The following is a 25,339-nucleotide window of genomic DNA, read 5'->3' on the forward strand; positions in this document are numbered from 1 at the left end:
AATATGAATCTCAAATTGAATTTGAGATTAATAGTTTTAGGTGAACTAATTTGGACTGCACTGGATATAGAAAAAAATTCATGGAATATAACTAAATACAGTGGCTAAAGAAAAATCAAATTTGTGTTCTATCCCCACCCTGAAGTTAGTACTGTTCAATAAATGGTGTGTTGCCAGAACATGAAGCTCAAGCTAGATAAAGAAGAAGAAAAGGACAGGGATGGGAAGAACACCGAGTGCATACTCTGTTACCATCATGATGAAATCAAAGAACAGCTACAGCAGAAGCACTTGAGCAAAAGAGCTGGGAGCCTCCAAATGGTGGAGTGTTGTCATTAGGAATTTCCAAGTAGTGGCCGTTTGTAGTGAATTCAAGTTAAAACCTTGAAGAGACTAAGTACCTGAGGTTGAGTAAAAGAGAGAAAAAAATCTTTAAGCCAGGTGTGGTGGCTCACCCAAATAATCCCAGTATTTGAGAGGCTGAGACAGGAGGATTGCAGGTTCAAGAACAGCTTCACCAAGTAGGTTGAATATCTCTGGGTTCAATCCTCAATATCAAATAAATAAATAAATAAATAAATAAATAAATATAAAATTTTTGAAGATAAAAGGTCAAATAAATTGGTAATATTACATTTGTCATCCAACATGAGTGCTGAAATCACCCTCCCCACAAAAGATGGCAAATATTGGGATAGAGAAAAGCACTAGGACTATGTATTAAAGCCTCTACTGAATGGTAGGAGTGACTACCATGCGGTTTATAGTGATGGGAGTTAGGTGCGAGCATCCAATGATAAAAATGTTTTGTAAGAGAAGAATTATTGGTCAGAAAACACTTTTGAGAAAGAGAAAGTCATGTTCCCACTTGCCTACTATGAGGTGCGAGGTCCTGAAAGCATCTTCAGGGCCTATGTAGGAGGTAACAAGATTGTTCACTGAGGAGGCCTCAAATTTGGGGGAGTTTGTTAATAATGAAATGGGACTACATGGTCCAGTGGAAAGATTTGTAAGAAAGGAGGAATAGGGAATTGGTGGGAATTTGTAGAAACTTTTAGTATTTGGAAATGTTCTGTAGGATACATGACATAGGCTTGCATTTTTTTTTTGTGTGGTACTGGGGATGGAACCCTACCTCCGGGCTATACTCCAGACCTATTTTATATTTTATTTGGAAACAGGGTCTCACTAAGTTGCTGAGAGCCTCACTAAGTAGCTGAGGCTGGATTCGAACCTATGTGATCCTCCTGTCTCAGCCTCCCAAGTGCTGGGATTACAAGTGTGTGCCACCACGCCCAGCTCAGGCTTGCATTTTAAATAAATCACTCTGGGAGCCCTGTGAAAGACTCTTCTGAGGGGATTGAAGACTATAAGAAAGGATACCATTTAAAAGACTATTAATTATTTAATTTTGATGAGAAATCCTAAGGGTCTGAAATTGAGTAGTTACACGAAAAGTATCATGTACATATGTGAGACTACCAATGCCAATCTCAATATCATGCACAGGGAAGGGGAGGGAGTGTGGAGGGAGCTGGGAGGAAGCTCACCAGATGTTGGTGTATGTATGTTTCTATCACTCTGAAATACACTATAATGTGAGACTATGATGCACCAATAAGAATATATTTTTCAAAGATATATATAGAAGGTAGCTACATTTGATTGATTGGATGAGAAGCACAAGAAAGAATAATTTACAATGACTGTCAAATCTCTATCCTGAGTAACTTGGTAGTTGGTAAAAAATGGAGGGAAATCCAACCCTTGTGGCTCTGGGATCTCATTGCATCAGTGACATGAGGACCCATCCGTCTCTTGATACAGGCATGCCTCATCAAGAATCATCAGAAACAAATGAATCCAGAACTAATAAAAATAAGTTGGGAGCTCTCTGAGGCCTCAAAGCTCCCTCCCAGAGCGTAATTCTTCAGGGCTGGGGCCAGTGGAGTGTCTAGTGATGAGCTAGGTGAATAGCCATGGGTGTCAGAGTCTCAGTATTAACTAGCAATCTATTTCTTCTTCTCCTCAGCCAGAATTGGACTGGGATCATCTTAGTGGTCTCTTCAGGCTTCCAAAGTGCACATGTTAACGGATTTGGGGGTAGTTCAGTGGTAGAGTATGTGCTCAGCACACATGAGGCCTTGGGTTCCATCCCCAGCACCACAACAAAAGAGTGCATGTATTGAAAATTACAGGTGAATGCTGAGTTTATCAATCTGCTTGCACTGTTCTAAATGCAATGCACTCATGTATCATCTCTCCTTTTCATCTTGGTCTCCAGGGAATACTTAATGCAGACGTGTTACTCTGTGAAAAACTTTCTATTACTTCCCCCTCTCTTCAACTGATGTTTTTCCAACCAATATTTACACTGTGTTTTGATATTTAGAGTGGTTTTATGGCATTTGTAAGTGGAAAGAGAAGGTAGCACTCAATGTAAAATTTTCCATTGAGGCATTTTCCTTTTTGCAATGAAACTTTCTACTGGGAAAAGTATAGTATAGGAAATTAAATGCATACAAAATTGAGTGGATTGTTAGAGATTAGTCAGTTGTTTGGGGTCTCCTAGGATACCTAGTTGTTTTTCCACAACCCACACATCATCTACATTCCTAATAAAGTCTTTGGAATCTGCTGGGCTTTCAAAGGTTCTCACCACTCTATGACTTCACCATATCATTAAAAATCTAAAGTTATTTAGCATAATTTAAGAGTATTAGCAAGATTTGTAACTGTCTCCAAGGAGGATGTGAGTGTTTGTTGTAACAACCGCCTGAGCAGTCCAAGAGGCCCTTCAAAGAAAAAAGGAACATACCATGTCAAATTTTCAGTAGTTTTATTGAAAAATGCCTCTTTTGTTTCAGAAATAAATAATATAAGGCAGTGAAATTCACAATCTGCAGTTAAAATATAAAAGCAGCAATTCTATGTTCATAGTCTTGCAAACATTTTCCAACTGCTTTTGATAACTAAGAAACATTATGTTCTGAAAAAAAGTTCATACTAAATATACAACACAAACATGCAATTCCATCTCTGCAGAATAATCTGCAATTTGGCATAAATGTTAGTGTGTCTAAAACAGGGAGGTTTAAGGCAATATGGAACTGTATCCAGTTGATACAATAGCTTCAGCTACATAGCTTACAGTCTGTGGTTGTTAAAGGAGATGTATAGGAGCATTCTATGCCCTAATATATAACAGGAGATAGAAGAGAAAGATTTAAAAAATGCAATGGAGTTGACTTTTCCCTCCTTTTTTATTTTAGAAGGGGAATTACTTGAATCGTGGTGTAATTGAATTGCAGATACTGTTGGGAAAGATAAACTGCCCTCTCGAAATATACACAGTAGCTCTGAGTTCCAGGACTTACTGTTTAATCTAAGAGTTTCACAGAGGCTGCCCGCACAGGGCATATTCTCTCCTTGCAGCTTTTGTGAACAAAGCATTGGAAGGGCAAAGGCAATAGATGTCTACAGAAGGCTTCCTGCAGAAACAAGCTTCTCTGCAGTCAGGAAGGGTAGTCGTGGATGAAGCAACGCTGGAGAAAACATCATGGAAAAGACTTGCATTGCTGTATCTGACCTGTAAATGAGAATCCCAACACCTCCCCCACCCAGGCGGCAAGTGGTCTCAGGTTCACTGCCCAGGGCGCTGGTGCACAGCTCGCCTCCATCGCGCTGCAAGCTGAGGATGCTCCCGCGCGGGCTCGTCGGCGCCATAGTCTTCGTACTCTGAGGTCCTCTCCGGCTCCACTGGCACGATGAAGGGCTCGCGCTCAGGCAGGTAGGCCCCGCCCTCGGGCACGTAGGGCTCTGTCCGATTCAACATTACAGTTATGGCATGATTTGGAAGGCACACACATAGCAAAAGCTAAATCATCACCCGAGGTGATGGCACTCCAGTCTTATCATAACCATAAATAAATTACAATGTTCTGATTACATCCATTTGCAGAGAGAATTTGGTGATCAACTAATGAAATGGCACGCACACACACACAAAATAAAAAACCTTCAAAGATCCAGCAGTAAATACAAACATTGCACAAATACCTACAAATACCTGGGGAGGAACAGAGACTGGACCAAAGACCTGTAAAGGCAGTAGTACCTAGGTAGGGTCTTGGCAAATCCGCCAGTAACTGTTCGTGACTTCAAACTCCCCACACCAAAGAATAACTTGGAATGATGAGGAGTGAAGAGAAGTTTTACTGGCTCCTAGATACTGAACTCTGGAGGTGAAAATCGGCCATCATCAGGTAGCACACAGTAGGTGACATTTCCCAGGCTGTCCCTCCCACAGCCTGAGTTACCGCTTGTGGGTGAGGAACGCCAGTGACTACAGCACACAGGAGGGAAAAAGTGACTTTAAACTTTGGTTTGAAAATTGTGGTTACAGAACTCAGATGAGAGTATACATACATAAAAAGACTAAGTAGCATGCCCTGATCAGACACAGGGCCAACAGGCAAGTGAGCAGGAGATGGCATTCGGTGTTATTCGGGCACAGGGCAGGCAGCAGGCTTGGATGCAGACGCACTGTAGGGCTGTTAAGTCGTTTTAGTTGAACAGGACCATGTACAAATCACTTACAAGCCACAGTTAGTTTATTATTTACATTTCTCTTTAACCAGGTTAATTGTTTTTCCTAAGATAGCAGAGTCGTCACTGGTTAGTAGTTTTACTTTGCACCTCTTTTCACAATTGAGGCTCTTCATGGCTGTGTGTTTGAACTTTTAAAGAAAATAGTTTTCTACGTTATTACTGGAATGCATCAGGCTGATATCACTGCTTTTGTCTCATTCGAGTTAGTACAAAGAGTCTCCACCCTCCTTTATGAAGTCCACCCGGTTCGTTAACCATATTTGTAGTGAGATTTCCATACACACTCATTTTCTAATAAGCACGTGCGCAAACATCTCAGAGACAGGATTTTCATGTATTCAAACTGTAAGCAGCACTGGCGACTTAGAAAATTTGTTAGCCGGAACCTGAAACAGGTCAAAGATCATAGTTTTTAAAAGTTGAATTACTATGCAAAAATATATATTTATACATCCATCTAAGTATAAAGGTTAAAGATATATATATATATATATATCCATATATTTTCAGTTATCCACACCTATCATCAGGCAGTTATTTAAATTTATTTTGTAAATAAATTAATGGTCATTTGGTGAATGGATTATATGATAAATATATATTATTCATTAGTATTTTTGGTCATATATAATTATGTACATAAATATATAGATATATAGATATTTAGATATTCAACTACTCATGCACTATTTGCTAGTAGCAAACATTACCAAACAGCAGTATCATTTTTAAAACTTGCAAGATGCTTGAGGTTGCACTAACGAAAAAGTCACTATTAGCCACAGAATGACATTATATACAGATCAGCCTATCTCAGTTTTCATATCCGCTAAAGTCAGGCATAGGGGACTTCTACCCTCTGTAATAGTCAAATACTAGAATTTCATTAAGGACCCTTTTAAAAAATTAACCTCTGTAACTTTCAAACACTAGGATTTTCATTAACAACTCTTAAAACTTTAAGTCTCAGAACTCATCAGTGTTAATTCCATAGAAAGTGTGGGATAGTCAATTATTTTTAGTTGTCTGAACTCTCTTATCAAATAGTTTGCCAGCAAATTAGATTCCCACAGGTTTTTACATATGTTCTTGGCATTCTACAATTGTATTCAATATATCCCTGTTCCTTTAATTTGAAAAAAAAAAGTCAATTGGTAGCACTTTTTAACTCGTAAGAAAGGCAGGTAAGATTTAAGATGTGATTTAGAAGAAATAGAGAAAGAAAAAATTATTAAATTCTAACAGTGAGGTCATGTTTTAGGCTTTAGAAGACAGCTATTAATACATAATCAAAACTTAGAACTGAAAGAGTTTATGTCTTTGAGAAATCACCAACCCTAGAGTACTCATTTCCTTAAGGCTCCTCAATTCAGGTGAACTTGGGCGTCTACAATGGCAACAACATACCTGGATAGCCTTGTCCATTGTATGGGATGCTGGCACACTGCGATGAATCACAGTACCCAGGAGGACCTGGGGGTCCTCGGATACCTGAGTTTCCAGGACGACCAGGAGGGCCAGGGGGGCCTCTTGAACCTGTGGACCCTGGTGGACCTGTTCTGGATTCTCCTTGTGGACCTGGTGTGAGTTAAACAAATACATTTCCCCTTTTGTTAAGTATACTTCCTGAGGGGAGTCGATGACACCTTCAGTGGTACCTCTGCTGAAATCCCCAATATGATTACAGTGTGCTGGAACATTCTTGCCAGTGACTCATCAAGAGTTAAAGCCAGAAATCAACAGCTTTAACAATTTTATCAAGGAAAAGCTGACTTAGCAAGAATTCAGCCAAACTAAAGATATTGGTGAGTTCTCTGGTTCACTTCTACTCTCACAGAGATAAAAGCGTCTGAAGGAAGCGGCTCTACTAGACAGCTACTTTCCACTGTCAAGGAAACACCGGGATGTCTGCGCATACCCCCAGACTCTGTGGAGCAAGCAATGTTGCTTCTGGGTCTAGCATGATATTTAGATCTGGTTAACATAAATGTAAATATTTAACTATGGGTTGACCTTGGTTTCAAGGGTCTCATGGACCCTATTTTTGGGGGAGGAGAGGTCTGAGGATGGAACCCAGGAGTATTCTACCTTCGAGCTACACCCCCTGCCCTATTTTTTTATTCTTTTTAATTTGAGACAGGGTCTCACTAAGTTGTGGAGGGCCTCACTAAGTAGCTGAGGCTGCCTGTGAACTGTGATCCTCCAGTCTCAGCCTCCCAAATGCTGGGATTACAAACATGCACCACCATGCCCGGCTTCATGAACGCTATTTTAAAAAAATCATTTTAACAGAGCAAACAAAATACATAAAACAACTAGACAACTGTTATTTCTCTGCAAAATAATAGAAAAAAAAGCTGTGAAGCAGGTGTGGTGGCTCACGCTTATAATCCCAGCATTCAGGAGGCTGAGACAGGCAGGAGAATCATGGTTCACGGACAGCCTCAGCTACTTAGTGAGGCCCTTTGCAACTCAGTGAGACCCTATTTCAAAATAAAGAGTATAAAATATGGCTGAGGGTATACCTGGGATATAGAATGCCCTTGGGTTCCATCCCCAGTACCACAAAAAAAAAGAAGTTATGAATGAAAATTTGCAATATTTGTCAAGTCTTTTAGTGAGAACACATTTTTGTCAGTCTAATAGCCCATATTGAAGACTACTAGAAGAAATGGTCAATATAACCATCTTTACAGAATACAAAACCAAACCAAACAAATAGAAATTTCTTAAAAAAGAAAATAATGCTTTGTGCCACTAAAACCTGTCCCTTTAAATATTAAAGTTATAGTAAATATATATAGTAAATATTATATATAGTAAACATTATATATAATATTAAATATGTATTATACATATATAAATATATATTATATAAATATATTAAATATATATATAGTAAATATTATATATATAGTATATATTAAAGTTATAGTAGATCATTCATTTTTTTGTGTGGTACTGAGGGTACCGAGGGTACTGAGGGTGAAACCCAGGGACTTTTCTACTTCAGGCTACAATCCCAGACCTATTTTATACTTTATTTGGAAACAGGGTCTCACTAAGTTGCTGAGAGCCTCACTAAGTAGCTGAGGCTGGCTTCGAACCTGTGCAATCCTCCTGTCTCAGCCTCCCAGCACTGGGATTACAAGTGTGTGCCACCACACCCAGCCTTCGTTCATTTTTTTTTTTTTTTTAACAGAAGGAACATAAAAATGAGGAGGTTATGAAAGCTAAACTTTTTTCGAAAACATATCCTTTGTTGGTACAAATGCCCAGAGCTAACAAGATCAGGTGTGACTTTCTGGGGAATGTGTGCTCTCTTAGCATTTATACCCTTAACTAGCTTGAGTACTAGAAAACTTACCTGGGGGGCCAGGTGGCCCTCGGGGACCTTGGGATCCAATACCCCTTTCACCTTTCTCTCCTGGCAAACCTAAGGAAGGACAGGATGAAAGCAGAAGGGAAACTATTATCTCTAGACACGTAGTCTTCTTCCTAAATGATAATACTTGATTTAAGTAATTCATTTCCTCAGAGAAAGCAGAACATAATTTTTCACAGAAGTTCACTCTTTAAGCCAAATTCTTTCTAGACATTTGTGTAATTCCATATTTGCGGCCAAGAAACAAATCTGGCTACAAGTCAGGGGTGGTGTGGAATTACTTGGAAACAAACATGTCTAATATATTTTTAAATAGCTATTAGATACAGAAATCTTGAATAAAGAATTATAACTTATTGAAAACCATCTTAAAGGCATCTTATCTGTAGTAGCTCTATTAATACGGCATCTAAACCATCAGAATTATAGAAACATCTAAGTTTTATCTCGGACAATAACTATTTGTTTGACAAAAATGGACCCCGAGACATCTGGAATTAGAAATCCCTATTTTTCTTTTTTTTCCTTCAATTTCACTTATCTACCATGAAATTAAAGTCAAACAAACACACAAGACTAGTGCTAGACCCTGAATAAAGGAACAGAAAGAATTTGGATCTACTCAAGTGCATTCAGTCACTGCTGGGCTCCGGCCACATTGACAGTGATTAACAAGATCTGGGTGCCCGTTTTAGCTTGCCAAGGTACAGTATTTCCCATTATCAACAACAGAAATCAGGAAACGTCTCGACTGAGCATTATGTTTTCTGAACTGCAGATTTCTAGAGCCTGCAAGTTGCTTATAGGAGGCAGTTTATGGATAAGAGACTCTATGGGGGATGGTCCACACAAGATTAGTGTCCCAAGTTCAATCTTCCAAATTGACTCAGGTCTTGGTCCTTCCTTTTGCTCCATGTAGCAGAGAGAAATGCCCACCTCGTTCACCGGGAGGTCCCTGCATCCCTGGCGTGCCTGGGAAGCCTGGTCGCCCTCCAGGTCCGGGTTCTCCTCTGGCTCCAGCATTGCCTGGGGGTCCTGGGGGACCCGGTGGGCCTGGCTGGTTGCGATTGGAGTGATAATCATTCGGAATCTGATTCAGCATCTGATTAAATCTGTTCATCTGACCTACAAATAGAAATAAGACTTGTTGGTAAGAAATCAAATAAGAGAGAAAAGAGGATAAAGTTGCTTTCTTTTGTTTAGTGAAGCCTGTCTCCATTTCTCTTCCTTCCAAAAAACATTCTAATTAAAATCCCCAAATCAAACTTAGACCCTCCAGTCACCCAGTATAAAATGACCATTTTCACAAAATGCTGGCCTATAAACCACAGCATCATCATCAAGTTAAAGTTTAATGCATTTCAGAAAGAAAGTTTTGAGGTGTGTCAGATTTATGTCACTCAAAGGAAAGCCTTTAAAATAAAAAATTCATACCATTTAATATGTATCTAAGGCAGTAATAATCAGGGTTGACTACAAATTGAAATTGCACATAGGTACACTGAAAAACAGACATCTCGGGGCCTCTTCTCCAAGTAATAATTCAATGGGTATAGGGCATGACCCAGGAACTCTCATTTCTAACAAACAACATAAGTGACTTTAAGGCAAGGGCCCCTCAGGACCATAGGACCACACATTGAGAACACTGATAAAAACTTCTTAAGAGGGAGCCCTGAGTTTAACTTTTGCACTCAATCTGCAGGCACTGAGCTTTATTATTTAATAGGCCTCATGGAATAAGAGTATGCAAAGAGGCAAGAAAAAGGTTCACACCAAAATTGATTTTCTATGATCAACTTAATCTTGGTGGGCCTTCCTTCTGAAGGTCATAGAATCACTTAAAGGTCATAACTTAAAGTATAAATATTTTAATATTCAAAATGTTTGCTGCTTCTAAATATACTCTGATGAAGTACACTAAAAATCAGAATTAATACAGAAAAGAGCAAGTTCTTTTAAAATATGATTTTGTTATCAGACTGAATATAAAAATAACATACCATTATATTTCTTTGGGTTATTATTTTCCTTAGTTACAAACTTTAAAAAAAATCATTAGCTTTATCTAGTCAGATACAAAACTAACACTGTATAAAAATAAGAGCTCATTAAAAATGAAATAGAAACATATTTCTAAGAAACTTTATGACTCCAGTGCTGCATTTTCCCGCAATGAATTTTAAAATTTTAAGGTTGTTCATAGTAAAACAAGAAAAGAAATGTTACCATTTATCAACTGTTCACAGACTTGTCTCGCAACTGCTCTCATCATGTTCTGGGAAGCGATGTCGCCCTTGTTGATTAAATTGAAAAGCATTAACATATTATTTCTAAGATTTCAGATTATAAATGTATAAATGTAAGTCAAATGTTAAAAATATACATACCCTATCGCCTTTCTCTCCTTTTAACCCAGATTGACCCTAAAATATAGAAATTTTAAACATTAGAAACTGACATCATCTAAAATGATGTATTGAATGGGCATAACCATAAAAGAGAATGAGGTCTGTTGTCTAATGAATTAGCAAAATACATCACATTATATGTATGTATATGTATACATAAATCCATATTATTCACATTTTGCACACACACACACACACACACACACACACACACACACACACCTCATATGTACTCTAAACAGTGGTCATAATTGTAAAAGTTATGTACCATGCCTGCTTTGTATGATGCCATTCAAGATACAGGTTTGGAACCCAAATGCTGTTGAGGATTGTAATTCACCATCATATTTTATGTGACCATAGTGAGTTGGCTCAGCTGGTTATTGTGGAATGCCCAGTAGGTCTACCTCTATTCAGTTCCACTAAAAACCAGTAAGTTTTTGTCAGCCCCTGGCTAGCAATGCATTTCTAACTTCTTACAGTGAATCTTTGTGCATTAGGTAGAAGAGGAAACAGGAATCTCGCTCACTGAACAACCCAAGCTGAGTGATCGCACATCCAAACACAACCACACAAGCTTTGTGCCTACTCAGTCATAGACCTCTCACTGGCCATGAGAGACCTTGGGAACAGTTTTTCTTAGAGTACATGACGTTTTGTCTTTTGGTAACATATTTCCAAGCTGCCAGCTGTTATCATAGAAGTAACATACACGTCATTGTAAATCTGATATTCAAACAGTAGCTCAAACCAAACTACTTCTTACTCCACAGAAACCACTGTAGTCTAAATAAAGACTCTTACCTTAACACTCCAACTCCGCCTAACTGGTCTCCCTGCTTCTCATGTTGCCCCTTAATAGTTTTTTGTCCACGTAGAAGTCAAAATGAATATTTTTTTTAAACTGGGGAGAGGCATTCTACTGAGATATATCCCAGATTTATTTTATTTTATTTTATTTTATTTTATTTTATTTTATTTTGAAACAGGGTCACTAAGTTGCTGAGACTGGCCTCAAATCTGCAATCCTCCTGTCCCAACCTCTCAAGTACTAGGATTACAGGTATGTGCCACCACACCCAGCTAAGAATGATATTTTTGTAAAGTAAAATTAGATTATGTCACTCCTTTGGTGCAAGAGCTTCCCATCAAACTTAGAATAAAAGAAGAACTCTTCATCACATGGTCCACATGGCCACCTTTGCCTATATCGCTAGCCTCATCCTTTATCCCCTCTGCTCTTCACTACCTTCACTTCTTTTTTAAAATTTTTTATTGGTGCATTGTATTTATACATCATGATGGGGTAAAAAACTTGTGTAGACATAAATGCACACATCACCCAGCCAGCACCCACCCAGTCCCCACCTCACGCCCTCCTGATCACTCCCTCCCATGCTTGGCTTAGTGGTTGACTATGATATGAATAAGTAGATATGAATAAGTACATCGTGTGCTTTAAAGAGTTTCCTTCATCCCCTCTCCCATTCCCACAGTTAGGTTGCCTTATTTGCTCCTCTATAGGATCCCCTTTTTCACCTGGAGTTCCTCCTATGACTCATTTCTCCTTAACTTTCAGATATTAGGGAAAGTATCCGATTTCTTACTTTTTGCGACAGACTAATCTTACTTAGCATAATGTCTTCCAGTTCCATTCATTTCTCTGTAAATGGTTACTACATTTGTACTCTCCCTTCACTTCTGATACTGTCCTCTTGTACATGCCAGACTCATACCTCACTCAGGACTTTAATTCAGGCTCCTCCCTCTGCCTGAACCCTCTACCCACAGGTCAAACAGCTTGCTCTCTCCCTTCATCCCAATGTCACTTCCTCAGAGCGGTTCCCTTACTACTGCGTCTAAAACAACTACCATTCCACCACCACAATCACTCTCCAACCCCTTGCTATGGAATTTCTTCACATCACTGGAAGCTATACCATTTATTGGCATGTTGTTTGTCTATATCTGCCTCTAAAATCTCCATGAAGTCAAGAACTTTGATCTTGGACTACTGCCTAGCACAAAGCAGGCAGTGAACAATGTGTTAATTGAATGAATAAAACATTCCACAAGCGGTTCTTGGGAACATGTACCATATGACATCAGGTTTTAAGTAAACAAAAAGGCATAAACTGGTTATAATAGCTGATGACATAAGCTAGCAGAGACTGGAGCCACGCTTTCTGCTAAGGTCCATAAGCACTCATTTGCTATTTTTGGTTTTAGAAATCAGAAAGAGATAAGATTAACAAGAATAGGAAGGAGAAGTTTTACCACCTTAGAAGGATGAGGAAGTTGAAGAGATAAAGAAGACCTGAGGTCCAAATAAATGTATGCCAACTTGTAATTATCATAAGAAAAACTTCCCTGTGGCTATCCCTTTCTTCAATGTACAGATTAATATTATTAAATTTGGATCTTTTTGCAAATTACAGGGCTTTTTTAATCTGCTGTTGTTCTAATGTGATTTTTTTTATTGATTGCTATTCTGAAATTGTCCTATTTTGTGTGTTTTGTAGAAGTCATCTTTATTGCCAATATGTAGAGATCACATAAAAGCAGTGGACATTTCTTTCAGGATTCTAGACACATCACATGTATCAGTAACTTATACATAAGACAAACACAGATATAGTAAATTGTGGGAAAGATGTGAAGTTCAATAGTTATCATAATACTTGTATTTTAGAAACTTCAAATTCAGTTTTGGAGATACTAATTTGAAAATACCTAATATGTATGATACTATCTCAGCTATTTTAACCAAAACATGTAAAAGAACATTAAATTGAATATAAATTAAGGAAGGACCATATTTTAAAAGCAATATAAAATAGCCAGATAAAGTTGATAAACCCCGTTATTTATTTATTTATTCATTCATTTATTTATTATTTTTGGTGGTACTGGGGATGGAACCCAGGGACATTGTACCTCTGAGCTACACTTCCAGCCCTGTTTTTTAGCCTTTTTATTTTTTGAAACAGGGTCTCACTGAGTTGTGAAACTAAGTAGCTGAGGCTGTCTGCAAATCGCGATCCTCGGGTTTCAGCCTCCCGAATGCTGGGATTACAAGTATTCGCCACCATGCCTGGCTTTATCTATCTATCTATCTATCTATCTATCTATCTATCTATCTATCTATCATCTATTTATTTATTGTGTGTGTGTGGTGCTGGGGATTGAACCCAGAGACTTACACATGCTAGGCAACTGTAAACTAGAGCCCTAACCTAGTAAATCCTGAGCTAGAGCCCTAACCTAGTAAATCCTTCTAATTCTGAGTCCAATGTTCTAGCATCCACAACTAAAGAGAAAAGAATGAGGGGCACAGCTGGAGAGTGCTGCCAAAGGGTTAACATCTGCAAACTAAGGACAGAGGCGCCACACACCACCATGGTGTATTTTTCTGTCATTTTGCTGACCCAGCTCTGAAGCTCTGAGTGTTTATACAGTGCAGAAATATGTGTCTTGGCTCATAACCTCTTTCTCCTTTTAAAGAAACCCAATGACCACAATTTTAATCCCAGAATGTTATAGCAATCCAGAGAGAAAAGCTTTAGAACTGCTACCAAGTCAAACCCATGGGTTTAGCATAGTTTCAACAAGTGCTGCAAGCACATCTACAGTAGAGATAACCTAAACATGCAGACGCCTAGCAGTTCTCATTACTTGTGTCCACGGGAAATGAAGAGAGGCTGTCCACTTACTGGTCTGCCGTGGTCTCCAGGTTTTCCTGGTTTCCCACTTGGTCCTGTGACTCCCGGAGAGCCTGGGGTTCCCTATAACACATAGGCCAAGAAAGGAAATGTTACAGCAAAAGGAAAATCCCAGCCACAGTAAACTACCCAACTGCAGCCAGATTTAAAACTTTTGAAGAGAAACAGGCTATAATCACACATGAAGAAGGGTAAAATCAAATTTTAAGATAATGTGAAAAGGAAAAAGCCTTAAAAATCTCAGTTCTATTTTTATGGACTATTCAGTTCTAAAAAATGTATCTTGAGACCAGTTGAAAACTACATGCAGATATATAATCACTTTTATAATTTACAGACTGATCCCTGTAAATATGTTACAAAGTGAATTTACAGAAAGTAATTCCTATTTTTTAGCTTATTTCTGCTGCAAAACCAGAAAACCTTCCTAAAGACTGGGACTGAAAACCTTGGCTGGGGAGGAATGGGGAAGGCAATTGGTTTTATGCTAAACTGGGCACAGTGGGGGCAGCCTTCCCTGTCTCCTGGGAATCTTGACCTAGAAATTCGCTTTTCTTCTCTATATCAGTAACTCTCTTCCCTGTTGGTTTTAACATAACTTCTGGACATGTTAACTATACGTTTAGTAGAATATTTAAATACATAATACCTAATACATCATGTCCTAAAGCCTGAAATATCTTTAAAATGGAATCATTAAATTTTTTAAAAATAATTCTTGACTCCATCAGTTATGCAAATTTTAAGCTCTATAGTGAATGCTTACAATGAAAGTATACATTTAAACCCTCCTTGCCTAAGATAAAATTATCTTAACATTTGTTCTATCCTACCATAACAGACATGGAGAATACCCATCACCTCAAACAACTGAATTGTGATCCCACCTGGATACTGATGCTGGTTCAGAATCTCTAGCTTTAGTGTTTTCCCCACAAATCTTAATTAGAAGATCCTTGATTTTCATTGTGGAGAAAGCTTACTTCCTCAGAATGACTGATAGTTTCTCAGTAATTAATGTCCTTAGTATTCAGATATCTTAAGCCTCAGATTTTTTTAAATTATAAGATGGGAGGTGACCACAGAGGTCATAAACTCAAATGCTCAGTGTAAGAATGAAGAAACTGAAACACTAACCAGATAGTGACCAAGTTCGTTTGGGATTTGTTTTCTTTTATTTCAGATATAATTTGATTAAACATAAAGAGTCTATATTATGACATGTTTTCTCTAGCACATTTTTATTTAGGGCAATAAAAACAAAAGCTCTGCCCACTAATATACCCCACAGCAGATGGACTGTGCCTCCAAGTTCAGTTCCTGACTCTCATTAGCAAAGTGAGAACAGAGGACGAGGGGCCTGGGGACTGGGGGGAGACAGCAGTATAACCCAGTCAGTCCTTACCGGTGGTCCGGGTGGACCCCTGGGTCCCATTGCACCATCTTTTCCGGTGAAACCCTATTATAAAAAATGAAATTAATTACAGATGAGGAATGTGATGAACAGTGAGAAGAAAAGAAGCTAAGCAGGTTACTAGAGATAAAGGGTAATGAGAGGATTTAGCTCAATTGGCTGTTTAACATGTAAGCTTTCAATACAAAGACAAACGTACCCCCCAAAAAAAACTCATTTCAATTTACTTTATATCTTTAACTGAATAATTATTTCTATGCTCATTCACTTATATAATCATAAATAAAAACATTTTAAAAGCCAAACTAATCTTCAAGGAAGACAGATTTCTTTCACGAGGATACTGGTGTTTTCAAGGGTGAAAAGAAGGGTAAAGGAAGACTGAACCTTTCTAGCAAAAAATCAAAGTCTACAGACTGGCCCAGAAAGGATCACAGTGAAATGAAAGGAATGTTGCTGAGAAAAGCAAGCGGCACCTGATTAGAAAACTCTTCTATTTCCTGAACAACTACCAGACAGCCAAGGCAGGACAGTTTGTCTCCATTCCTGGAGGGGTCTCTCCTCCCCACAAGAGCCAAGGCTGGCTTAACACCCAAATGAGGGGAAGGCTTCAATCCTCATAATAAGCAGGTGTGTGTGTAAGTAGCCCATCTCATCTCACACACAGCCTGGAACCGCAGCATGTGGACTGAGGAGGAGAGGGGACCAGAAGATCTCACAGGCTCATTCTGTGGCTCAGTACCCACATCTAAGAATTGTTTCTCTACTGTCCGTACAGCGCAAGATGCACTGTGTCCGGGATGAATCACCTGCTTCTAGCTGCCGTTCATTCCCAGTCCTCATCTCTAATATCCAGCAGAGGATTTCTGAGTCAGGTTGCTATTTGTGGTGGCTGCATTCCTTTGTTAGAAAAGATTTTTGTCTCATTTTCTACAGTGAATAAGAATATCATTTCACCCATATTCTTCAAAAATTGAAATTATTTGGACTTTCTGTATTAAATATCTACACTAATTATTCCACTGATTTTACAATAGAAGTTTAATAATTTTTAAAAAATTTGATAGAAATATTCCAAGCCCCCCAAAAAGAAAACTCTTTCTCAAATTTATAGAGTTAAGATTGCAAACTGTTTTCTGAAAGATCTGTCTACTTAACAAAATAACTGGTCTAGCTACATCTGATATAAAGTAAACCTTACATCTGAGATCCATCTGATAAAATATCAACATTACTTCTGAGAGCCACTTAAGAAATAAAATGTTTCAGTAGTATTGCTTGGACAATTTGAATGGCATTTCTTCCATCTGAATTTCTCCAACTATTACATAGTTCTTTATTATTTCACTTTTTAGATATGTCTCATATTTCTGAAATAATCTTCCGACAGGCATCCTAGGAACTTCCTGATCAACCATTTTCTTTTAGAAAAACAAAACACATCTATGTGGGACGAGGAGGATTTTTATCTGGGCTACCCACTGATCCGTCTGCAGAACTTTGTGCTGATTTAGTTATCATTCATTTTCTATTACAAAAAAAGCCATAATTTTTGCTATGTTGAGCCACAGGAGAGTGGCTGTAGAGATCCAATAATCATTTTCATATTCACACACATATTAGATACCTGCATTAATAATCTATTAGATTACATCTTCTAATAGTCCCTAGAGCTGCTCCTTATTTTGGAAGTCATCAGCTCTTAAGACAGTCCAGGCATCCTGATCCTACCAGTGTCCCTGATGACAATCATTCTCCCTCACATGGTCCCTGGTCTTGTTCTCTGGTGTCTTCTCATTGCCATTCCTGAATTAAGTTGCTTTGATATTTTTTCCCAACTCATGGGGATTTCTATGAGACCACCATGCCCAAAGTCTCATAAACTTTCCAAAACTGTTTAGGCCCACCATCTGTGGCCTCCCCTTTTGGCTTCAGAGGTAGTTTACTAAGCAGTAGATAGATGCACAGGGCTGTGTAGGAAAGAGGAGTCCAAGTTCTGGGAAGTTTCATCGTCCTCATCCCAGGAGATAGAGTAGCCTTGTCACAAAGTTGGACACGATTAGAGGCTGAGTGGAAAAGCACAGCTCCTTCTCATCCCTCGTTCCTTGGGGCATCAGTCATGGTGGTGATGGCTGCTGACCATCAGCTCAGAGTACCAGGGACACAGCCATGTCTACATGAAGCCCACATGGGGTCAATGGGGACAACAAGTCTTCAGAACCAGCAGCAGCAAGGAAGCCCATCATCACTCTGGATGTTTCTATTTAGGGTTTGGTTTTCTAAATGAAAAGGTTTTCTAAATGAAAAGGTTGACTGGTCTCCCTTGTCTTCTCACTGTTGTCCTTTATTGGAAAATAATAATTCCAAAAAGTCTGAAGTGCCAGTCTCAAAAGACTCAGAAGAAAGATTATGTCAGTACTACCTCCGTGTTCCAGGTCACAGAGCATGCAATTTTGTCTTTGACCTCGCCTGCTTTCTCCTCCAAACTCAAAAGTAGGCCTGGGAGCAAACAGGGTTAACTGGTTTATCACCCACAATTCTGCCTTCTCTGAGCAAATCTTTGCTTCCCAGAAGTGTCTCAGAGGTGTTAAATTTAACAAATCAACACAACATGTTTAGTGATGGCTAATACAGCTCTACACCCTTGGATAACAATGCTACTTATAAGTTTTAACTGGTCAAAACACATACTAATCTCAGACTGTTGTTTAAATCATTAAATGCAGAAACGTGATTAGAGTTTTTGGCTTGTTTTGAGCAACTCTAAAATTTCTTGGTTGCTTTTATTAGCGCATTCATGGTCTCCTATGGAACCAAATGTTTCTGTATCATCAGAGCAAAGGTCACATTCACTGGGCTTCTCATTCACTGGTCCTAGAAAAGGTTGGGTTTACTGCACTCTTTCATCCTAAGCCATGGGTGAATCTGCAAGCTGCACCAATGGGCACATTTTTCTATACCCTCACTATGGCCTTAGAAGTGGTATTTGAGTTCTAATGGTAGAGAGAGGATGCCCCACTTTGGGGAGAAGTCAGTGGAAGCAAGGCTAGTCTCCAGTGACATAAAATCTGTCTCATGACAAAGATCCTTATTGTTAGGATTTCAGAGGATTTTCTGAGATTCTTGACTCTCTTGTTAGTTGAAGCTCTTTTTCTGGACTCCTTTTTATAAATATAATAGAGGATTTTTTAAATCCCATAATTAACATTCCAAAGATACCCCTAAAATCCTACCAATGTGTTTTAGAAATTGTATGATCAATCTAATGTTAGATGGTCCACCAACATTAGCTCTGTAGCCTTCCAAAAAGAATATGAACCTCCCATTTGCAGCCATGCAGGTTGGACCATAGAGAGTTCTTTGATAATAGGCAATCATATGAAATAATTTCCACCACCACCAAAGCCTGCCCGAGATCACTCACTCTGTCTCCTGGAGGTCCCATTGGTCCTGGTGGGCCAGGCAATCCAGGGGTTCCCTACATAGGAGGAAACCAACAAGTAAAACACTGGAATATATTTCCTGTGTGGGAAAATATTCTTATTATTCTTCAAAAGGTTTTCAACATAAAGTTCTGGGGACTCTGAAAAGAAACAGGAAACTAGAGCTAAGCACAGTAGTAGACAGATGGACATTCAGTCAACAAGCAGATCCCTGAATTAAGCGGCACAAACTTGAAAACTAAGATAAGGGTATGAAGTAGAAATAAGGAACACACACAACCAGACTTGTGCCTTGCTACTCAGCCATGCTTTACCTTTCAAGGCACGACAGAGGCAACTTTTTAAACAATTCAGGGCAGGTAAAAGAAAAGGCAACTTCAAGAACTCACTGTGCGGCCTGGAAGTCCTGGCTCTCCAGCATCGCCTTTCATCCCCTGGCGACCCTAGAGTAAGCAGTGGGAAGACAGTTCTCAGGCATTTTAGAGAGACTAAACAGGGAAGATCTGAGTCACTTGTGAAATGTTCACACTTCATAAATCCAATGTAAAGGTTCCAAGATGGGCACATGAGAATATTTTTGAAGGAAGATGAATAAACCATTTTTTGGATCCATGCTCACTTCTTAAAACACAAATGCTATATTATAATTCCCACTTAGACATTATGGGGCAATTTTATATAATTAAGGGCTAATGTACCTACTTTGAAAGAACAAAAGGTCAAATAACTCATAATAATGTTTTCTACACAGTTATATAGTATTACATATACTACTTACATATCTAAAATAATAATCATCATCAGACATCATCTAAGTCACTATAACTTTGTTGAATTCTCTAAAAAAGTTATTTTGGCAAAATACAGAAAACATTTCATTTAAATGCAATGTTGATCCACCATTCTTATTTAGTGCAGAAAATCTCTTGCTTACTTGTTCTCCAGGGATAGAGAGTCCATTGGGTCCCTGGGGACCTGGAGGACCCTGGGGGCCTGGAGGGCCCGTATCACCACGAGGACCAGGAGGCCCCTAAAATACACAAGAGAAGACCACAAGTAACATAACGCTCTCTGGAGCTAAGAGAAAATTGTCTTCATAAGTCTAAGATATCAATCATATAATCTTCACAAACTTCAGATATCTACACATCTATAGAAGTATTTATTGATGCCATTCTTTCTTTGTATTAATCTATAAAAAAAAAAACATTTGGAATCCTGGTGCAGTGACACCCAGTTACTCAAGAGGCTGAGGGAAGAGGATTGCAAGTTTGAGGCCAGCCTAGGCAAACTTAGTGAGACCCTGTCTCAAAATAAAAAAAGCAGAGGATATAGCTCAGTGGTGGAGTACCCATGAGTTCAATACCCAGTATCACCTCCAAAAAAAAAAAAAATTGGAAAGTGCAATAAATTCAGAAGCACTTACATATCCATAGAGGTAGACTTTTTAAGTGAAATACACTGAATATAATATATTCATATGTTTATTAATATGAGCTGAAAACCTAAATTTCATTGGATTGAATTTGTGGTAGTACCCTTATCCTCAGGGTACATATTCCAAGGCCTTAGTGGATGTCTGAAAGCAAGAACAGTACTGAATCTTATTTGTACTATTTTTTCCTCTACATACATACTTAAAGTTTAACTTATAAACTAGGCACAGTAAGAGATTAACAACAATAACTAATAATAAAATAGAGCAATTGTAACTATACAATTATAATAAAAGTTTGTGCTTTGAGGCCATTAAATAAAATACAAATAAAATGGTGTTACTTGAAAACAAGTACTTCAAATCTGTGGTAGTTGATTTGATAAACAAAGACAGATATGGACTAGGGCACAAGTAGGGTATGCAGCAAGGAGACACTAGACAATAGGACGATTCACACCCCAGGAGCAAGATTTCATAATGCTACTCAGGATGATGTACAATTTAAAGCTTATGAATTGCTTATTTCTTGAATTTTCTATTTAATATTTTTGAACACGAGTTATCTGTGGGCAGTTAAAACTGAGGGGGGTAACTATCATATTTTAAACTGGTTCGGATTTCTCTTAAACTTGGACTTATTTTTTAAACTAAGGCATGTATTAATGAAGTAAGGAAGAAAGCAGATCATGGACTGAATGCTCGGTACTGGAGCTACTTTTGCAATCTGCCTTGGGGTCAGATAACCTGGGTTAGCATTCCGATCTCACTCTTTCTTAACAAGGTAAGCTTATCATTAATAATATAATTCAAAACTACAGATTATCTTCATAAAATAATACCTGAGAAACTTAAATTGTTTTGTGGAACACCAGTGTGGAACTAGCAGGAAGGGTGTATGACCCCCATTGAGTGCATGTGACTACTCCTCAGGAGGTCTTCAGCTGATGGCCAGGTCACCCCTTTAGCTTCCCCATGTTTCAACAGCGCCCTTTAAGGAGATTCTTATGATTTCCCATTGTAATTGCTATAGCTGTGAAAGGCATTGTGTGCATTTCTTTCTCTGACTATTCTCATCTATGTGTGTGTGTGTGTGTGTGTGTGTGTGTGTGTGTGTGTGTGTGTTTGCCTTGTTTGCTGAAGTGGAATCCTACCACTGAGATATATCTACAGACCTTCTTATTTTTATTTTAAAACATTCTAAATTGCTGAGGACCTCCAAGTTGTGACCCTCCTGTCTCAGCCTCCCAAGTACTGAGATTATAGGCATGTGCTACTGAACCCTGCTAACATTCATCATTTTGATATTCAAGACAAGACATACGTAATTATAATATCTGAGGCATGCCTGAGCTAACTTGCTCGCAGTTGCATACTCACTTCATGGAAATTTGAACCAGACTTCAACATATAATGAACACATAAATACACTCTAAAACATACTTACAATTGCACCGTTGATCCCTCTTTCACCTCTGGGACCTTTAGCACCTGGTCCTCCCTAAAATACATAGTAAGGGCATATTTTAGTTTGCGCATAAGGAAGTAGAAAGAACTTGATAACATAAAAAATGTTTCAAGAAGGAATTCATTCTCCAGACAACACTTCCACAGACACTTGCAAATACTAAAGTAAAAAATTAATGTGAGGTCTGAGAGCTCAGTGGTAGAGCACTTGCCTGGCATGTGTGAGGCCCTGGGTTCAATCCACAGCACCAAAATAAAATAATGCAATCATGTCATGTAAATATGTGGGAAAAGCAAATTTCTAACATTTGTATATTCTAAGTGTCCTATTTTTACAATCTGAACTTTTCTTATAGTTGGCAAAATTGGAAGTTCATCTGGAAATTTGAAGTTTTTTGGGGAAAGCAAACATTTCTTGAACATAGTAAAGAGAAAATGTGTTTTAGAATTATGTAAATTGCATTCTTCAGGAAAAATATCCAAAAAGAAGAGGATCTTAAATCTCCCACAGCCTCAGAACATGTATTTAAGTTACAGGAATTCAGAGACCACCGAACACATACAAAATATAATATTACCTCACCACTAGAGAAAAATAGTTCTTAAACACATCTGTTATATCTAGGGTATGCTTTTATGTTTATAACTCCAGTGATATTTTTTCTTTATATGACAAGCTATTTTGTAATCTATCTAAAATCAACTTGTATCATTTTTTATGGCTCAAGTGTAGTAAAATTGGTGTTCTAAGAATCTTTAAGCTACATATATGTTGTTTTTTGGGGGGGTGGTTGTGAGTCTGGGGAAGGAACCCAGGAGCATTCATCCCCTGCCCTATTTTTTATCCTTTATTTTGAAACAGGGTCTCAGTGAGTTTTAGAGGGCCTCACTAAGTAGCTGAGGCTGTCTGCGAACTGTGATCCTTCTGAATGCTGGGACTCAGCATTCAGGCTTTGAGCCACGCCAGGCTTTGAGCTGCTCCTATGTTAATTAACCATTTTCTTAAAAGAAGGTAACAGGGCTTAGAGCTATTGTTTTCATTTGTCAAATTAGAGCAACTCACTTGTTGGATTGACTAAATCAAGGAGTTACACATTGACCAAGGAGATAGTCACTGCAGTCTTCAGTGTTTTGTTTTGCCATCTCCCTGCCTGCCATGAATAGATCTGGTTATAATCTTCTCACTCTGATTTCAAACTGTAGGACTTTTACCCAGAGTTTATGATACCATTACATATATGAATTTCCCTCTTTATGTTATTCTCGTGGTATGTCTGCTACATAAGGTGCATATGTTCTAGCTCTAAACACAGGTCAACTCTCAATTACAGCTCTACTCCATTCATACAGAAAACTGTTAGGCACGATGAGGAATTTTCAAAGTAATGGAACCACAGATAGAAACCCAGATATTATGTGTGTGTGTGTGTGTGTGTGTGTGTGTGTGTGTGTGTAATTTTTTAAAAGAAAAGCTCTTCACTAGCCCAATATTCTTATTTCTGTGAAGCAGAAGTGGTGATATGTAAAAAACCAGAATTGAATTTTTTACTTGATTTACTATTTTGTATTGCTTAAACATATTGTGAAGATGGTCTGTAATTTAAAATGCTCTACCCTACAAAACACAGAAGCATTTTATAGAACCCATTCTGGCAAATAGCGGATCATTCCACAGATTTAAAAGACTTTGGTTTCCTTACCGCAGGGCCTGGTGGGCCTGGAGGCCCAACACTGTCCTGTGTGCACGTGCAGGCGTTTGGAAGAGCAGGGCATTTTGCTTCATCTCTCTGAAAATTTGAAAAGAATATTTACCTATGATTTGGGGGTGGAGAAGGCTTCCCATCTCCCACCCCACTTACATACACAAGTATGTCTGTTTCCCAACCTGAAGACATACTTCTAATGATCATCACCAACAGCCTTACACTGGAACTTACTTCGCTTTTTATATCTTTATTTTTTATTTTAGGAAAACGCACATGATGAAGCAATGTTTACAAGACTATGAGGACCACTGTTGATTTAATCCAATTTTGTCAAATCCAGTGTTAAACCAACACTGTATATTTTAAATATCAACTCCTTTTTCATTCAGAAAAGAAAATTCAAAACTCTTTCCATGACCTACAAGTCCCCACATGTTCTTAGAAGCAGCTACCCCTTCCACGCCCCTCTCGCTGCCTACCAGCCCATGCACTTTCACTTGCTCAGGCCTACCCATCCACCTCGGGTTGCTCAGATATTTATACACTACACTGTGGCCTTGGGGCCACTTGGAGTTCCCTCCGGTGGGAATGCTCTTCCTTCTTTATCCACATATTTTTTACCTTCTCTGCATTCAGGTCTCTGTCTAATAAAGGCAGAGGGACCTCTAGGTCTCTCACTTTATAGCATGGTACAGTCATTCTTTAGTATCTATAAGGGATTGGTCCCCACACATACATGTGCGTGTGTGTGTGTGTGTGTGTGTGTGTGTGTGTGTGTGTAAACAAATATATGTATATTTCCTAATTATTTCCCTCCCCTTGCCTTTTACTAGAGTACCCAATTTTATTGCCACAACCTAACTTTATCACCACACAGAATAGTCTCTGCTTTATAATAAATATTCCACAAGTACTTGCTAACTAAATAAAGAGCACTCATCTGTGAGTGCATATAGTTCTTTGATTGCTTGCCAAAAGCTTCTAATCCATCACCAGCATTTGGCTAAAATTATTACCACCTACCCAGATACAAGGGGATGGGGGAACTGTCATCTCAACAAGAAATGTGGTTATTTCTACCATTTGAAAAACTTTAGATATCCAGAAAGGTGAGGGCTAACTATAAAATGCTGACACCATAAACAATGGAACAGTTTTGCAGTAAGTAGGCTTATCAAGCACACTGACTCGGCTGGACTCGGCTGAGGATTTCCAGATCTGGTCTCATGCATTCCCAGCTGGCAAGGGAAGCCTCACAGCCATTGGCCTGGGCTGCGGTAGCTGATGAGCGCACACACTTTGCATGTCCCTTGGCTCCTGGCTGGAAATGCAGCTGCTGAGTGTTACTTCCTCTCCCAGGCCATCTGCAGTACAAGGGTTTATTCCTGGAGGACTAACTACTCAAGCCAAAGCAGGATTCATTCTGTTTTACTTACCCTAGAAGGAATATCACAGCATCTGTCTCTGCTGGTCCACACCGGGCTGCAGACAATGTCAAAACTCTGGATTTGGAACTGCAAACAACCAATAGCAACATCAGCTAAAGATGCACGAAAAACATTTTATATTAGCGTTTTCATATTTTAACCTTTTCCAACTTCTCATACAGACTCTATCAAGGGTTCAAGCCCTTGCAAGCAAAGTGACCCTTATGTCATAAGGTAAGTATATAAAAATATATGCCTAAGAGAGACAGTAAACTGAAATGTGTACGTGAAATTCCCACTCCTGATTTACTTCTTTGT

The 25,339-nt window shown here is 38.6% G+C and overlaps 1 protein-coding gene across 1 annotated transcript in view; it reads right to left on the reverse strand.

Annotated features, from left to right (window-relative positions):
- Positions 1 to 3,643: 3,643 nt before the first annotated feature.
- The window catches only part of COL12A1 (collagen type XII alpha 1 chain), a gene marked incomplete at both ends in the record, with an annotated part of 115,798 nt that continues 94,102 nt past the window's right edge, over positions 3,644 to 25,339 (reverse strand). The window contains 14 exons of the mRNA XM_080700078.1: positions 3,644 to 3,819; positions 6,019 to 6,189; positions 7,979 to 8,047; positions 8,933 to 9,121; positions 10,226 to 10,292; positions 10,387 to 10,422; positions 14,121 to 14,192; positions 15,535 to 15,588; positions 18,968 to 19,021; positions 19,376 to 19,429; positions 19,921 to 20,016; positions 21,869 to 21,922; positions 23,589 to 23,675; positions 25,031 to 25,108. Coding sequence (XP_080556204.1) covers positions 3,644 to 3,819; positions 6,019 to 6,189; positions 7,979 to 8,047; positions 8,933 to 9,121; positions 10,226 to 10,292; positions 10,387 to 10,422; positions 14,121 to 14,192; positions 15,535 to 15,588; positions 18,968 to 19,021; positions 19,376 to 19,429; positions 19,921 to 20,016; positions 21,869 to 21,922; positions 23,589 to 23,675; positions 25,031 to 25,108 — 1,257 coding nt within the window. The remainder of the gene's footprint in view (positions 3,820 to 6,018; positions 6,190 to 7,978; positions 8,048 to 8,932; positions 9,122 to 10,225; positions 10,293 to 10,386; positions 10,423 to 14,120; positions 14,193 to 15,534; positions 15,589 to 18,967; positions 19,022 to 19,375; positions 19,430 to 19,920; positions 20,017 to 21,868; positions 21,923 to 23,588; positions 23,676 to 25,030; positions 25,109 to 25,339) is intronic.

Source organism: Muscardinus avellanarius, assembly GCF_963383645.1.
Source record: "Muscardinus avellanarius genome assembly, chromosome: 8".
Taxonomy (NCBI): domain Eukaryota; kingdom Metazoa; phylum Chordata; class Mammalia; order Rodentia; family Gliridae; genus Muscardinus; species Muscardinus avellanarius.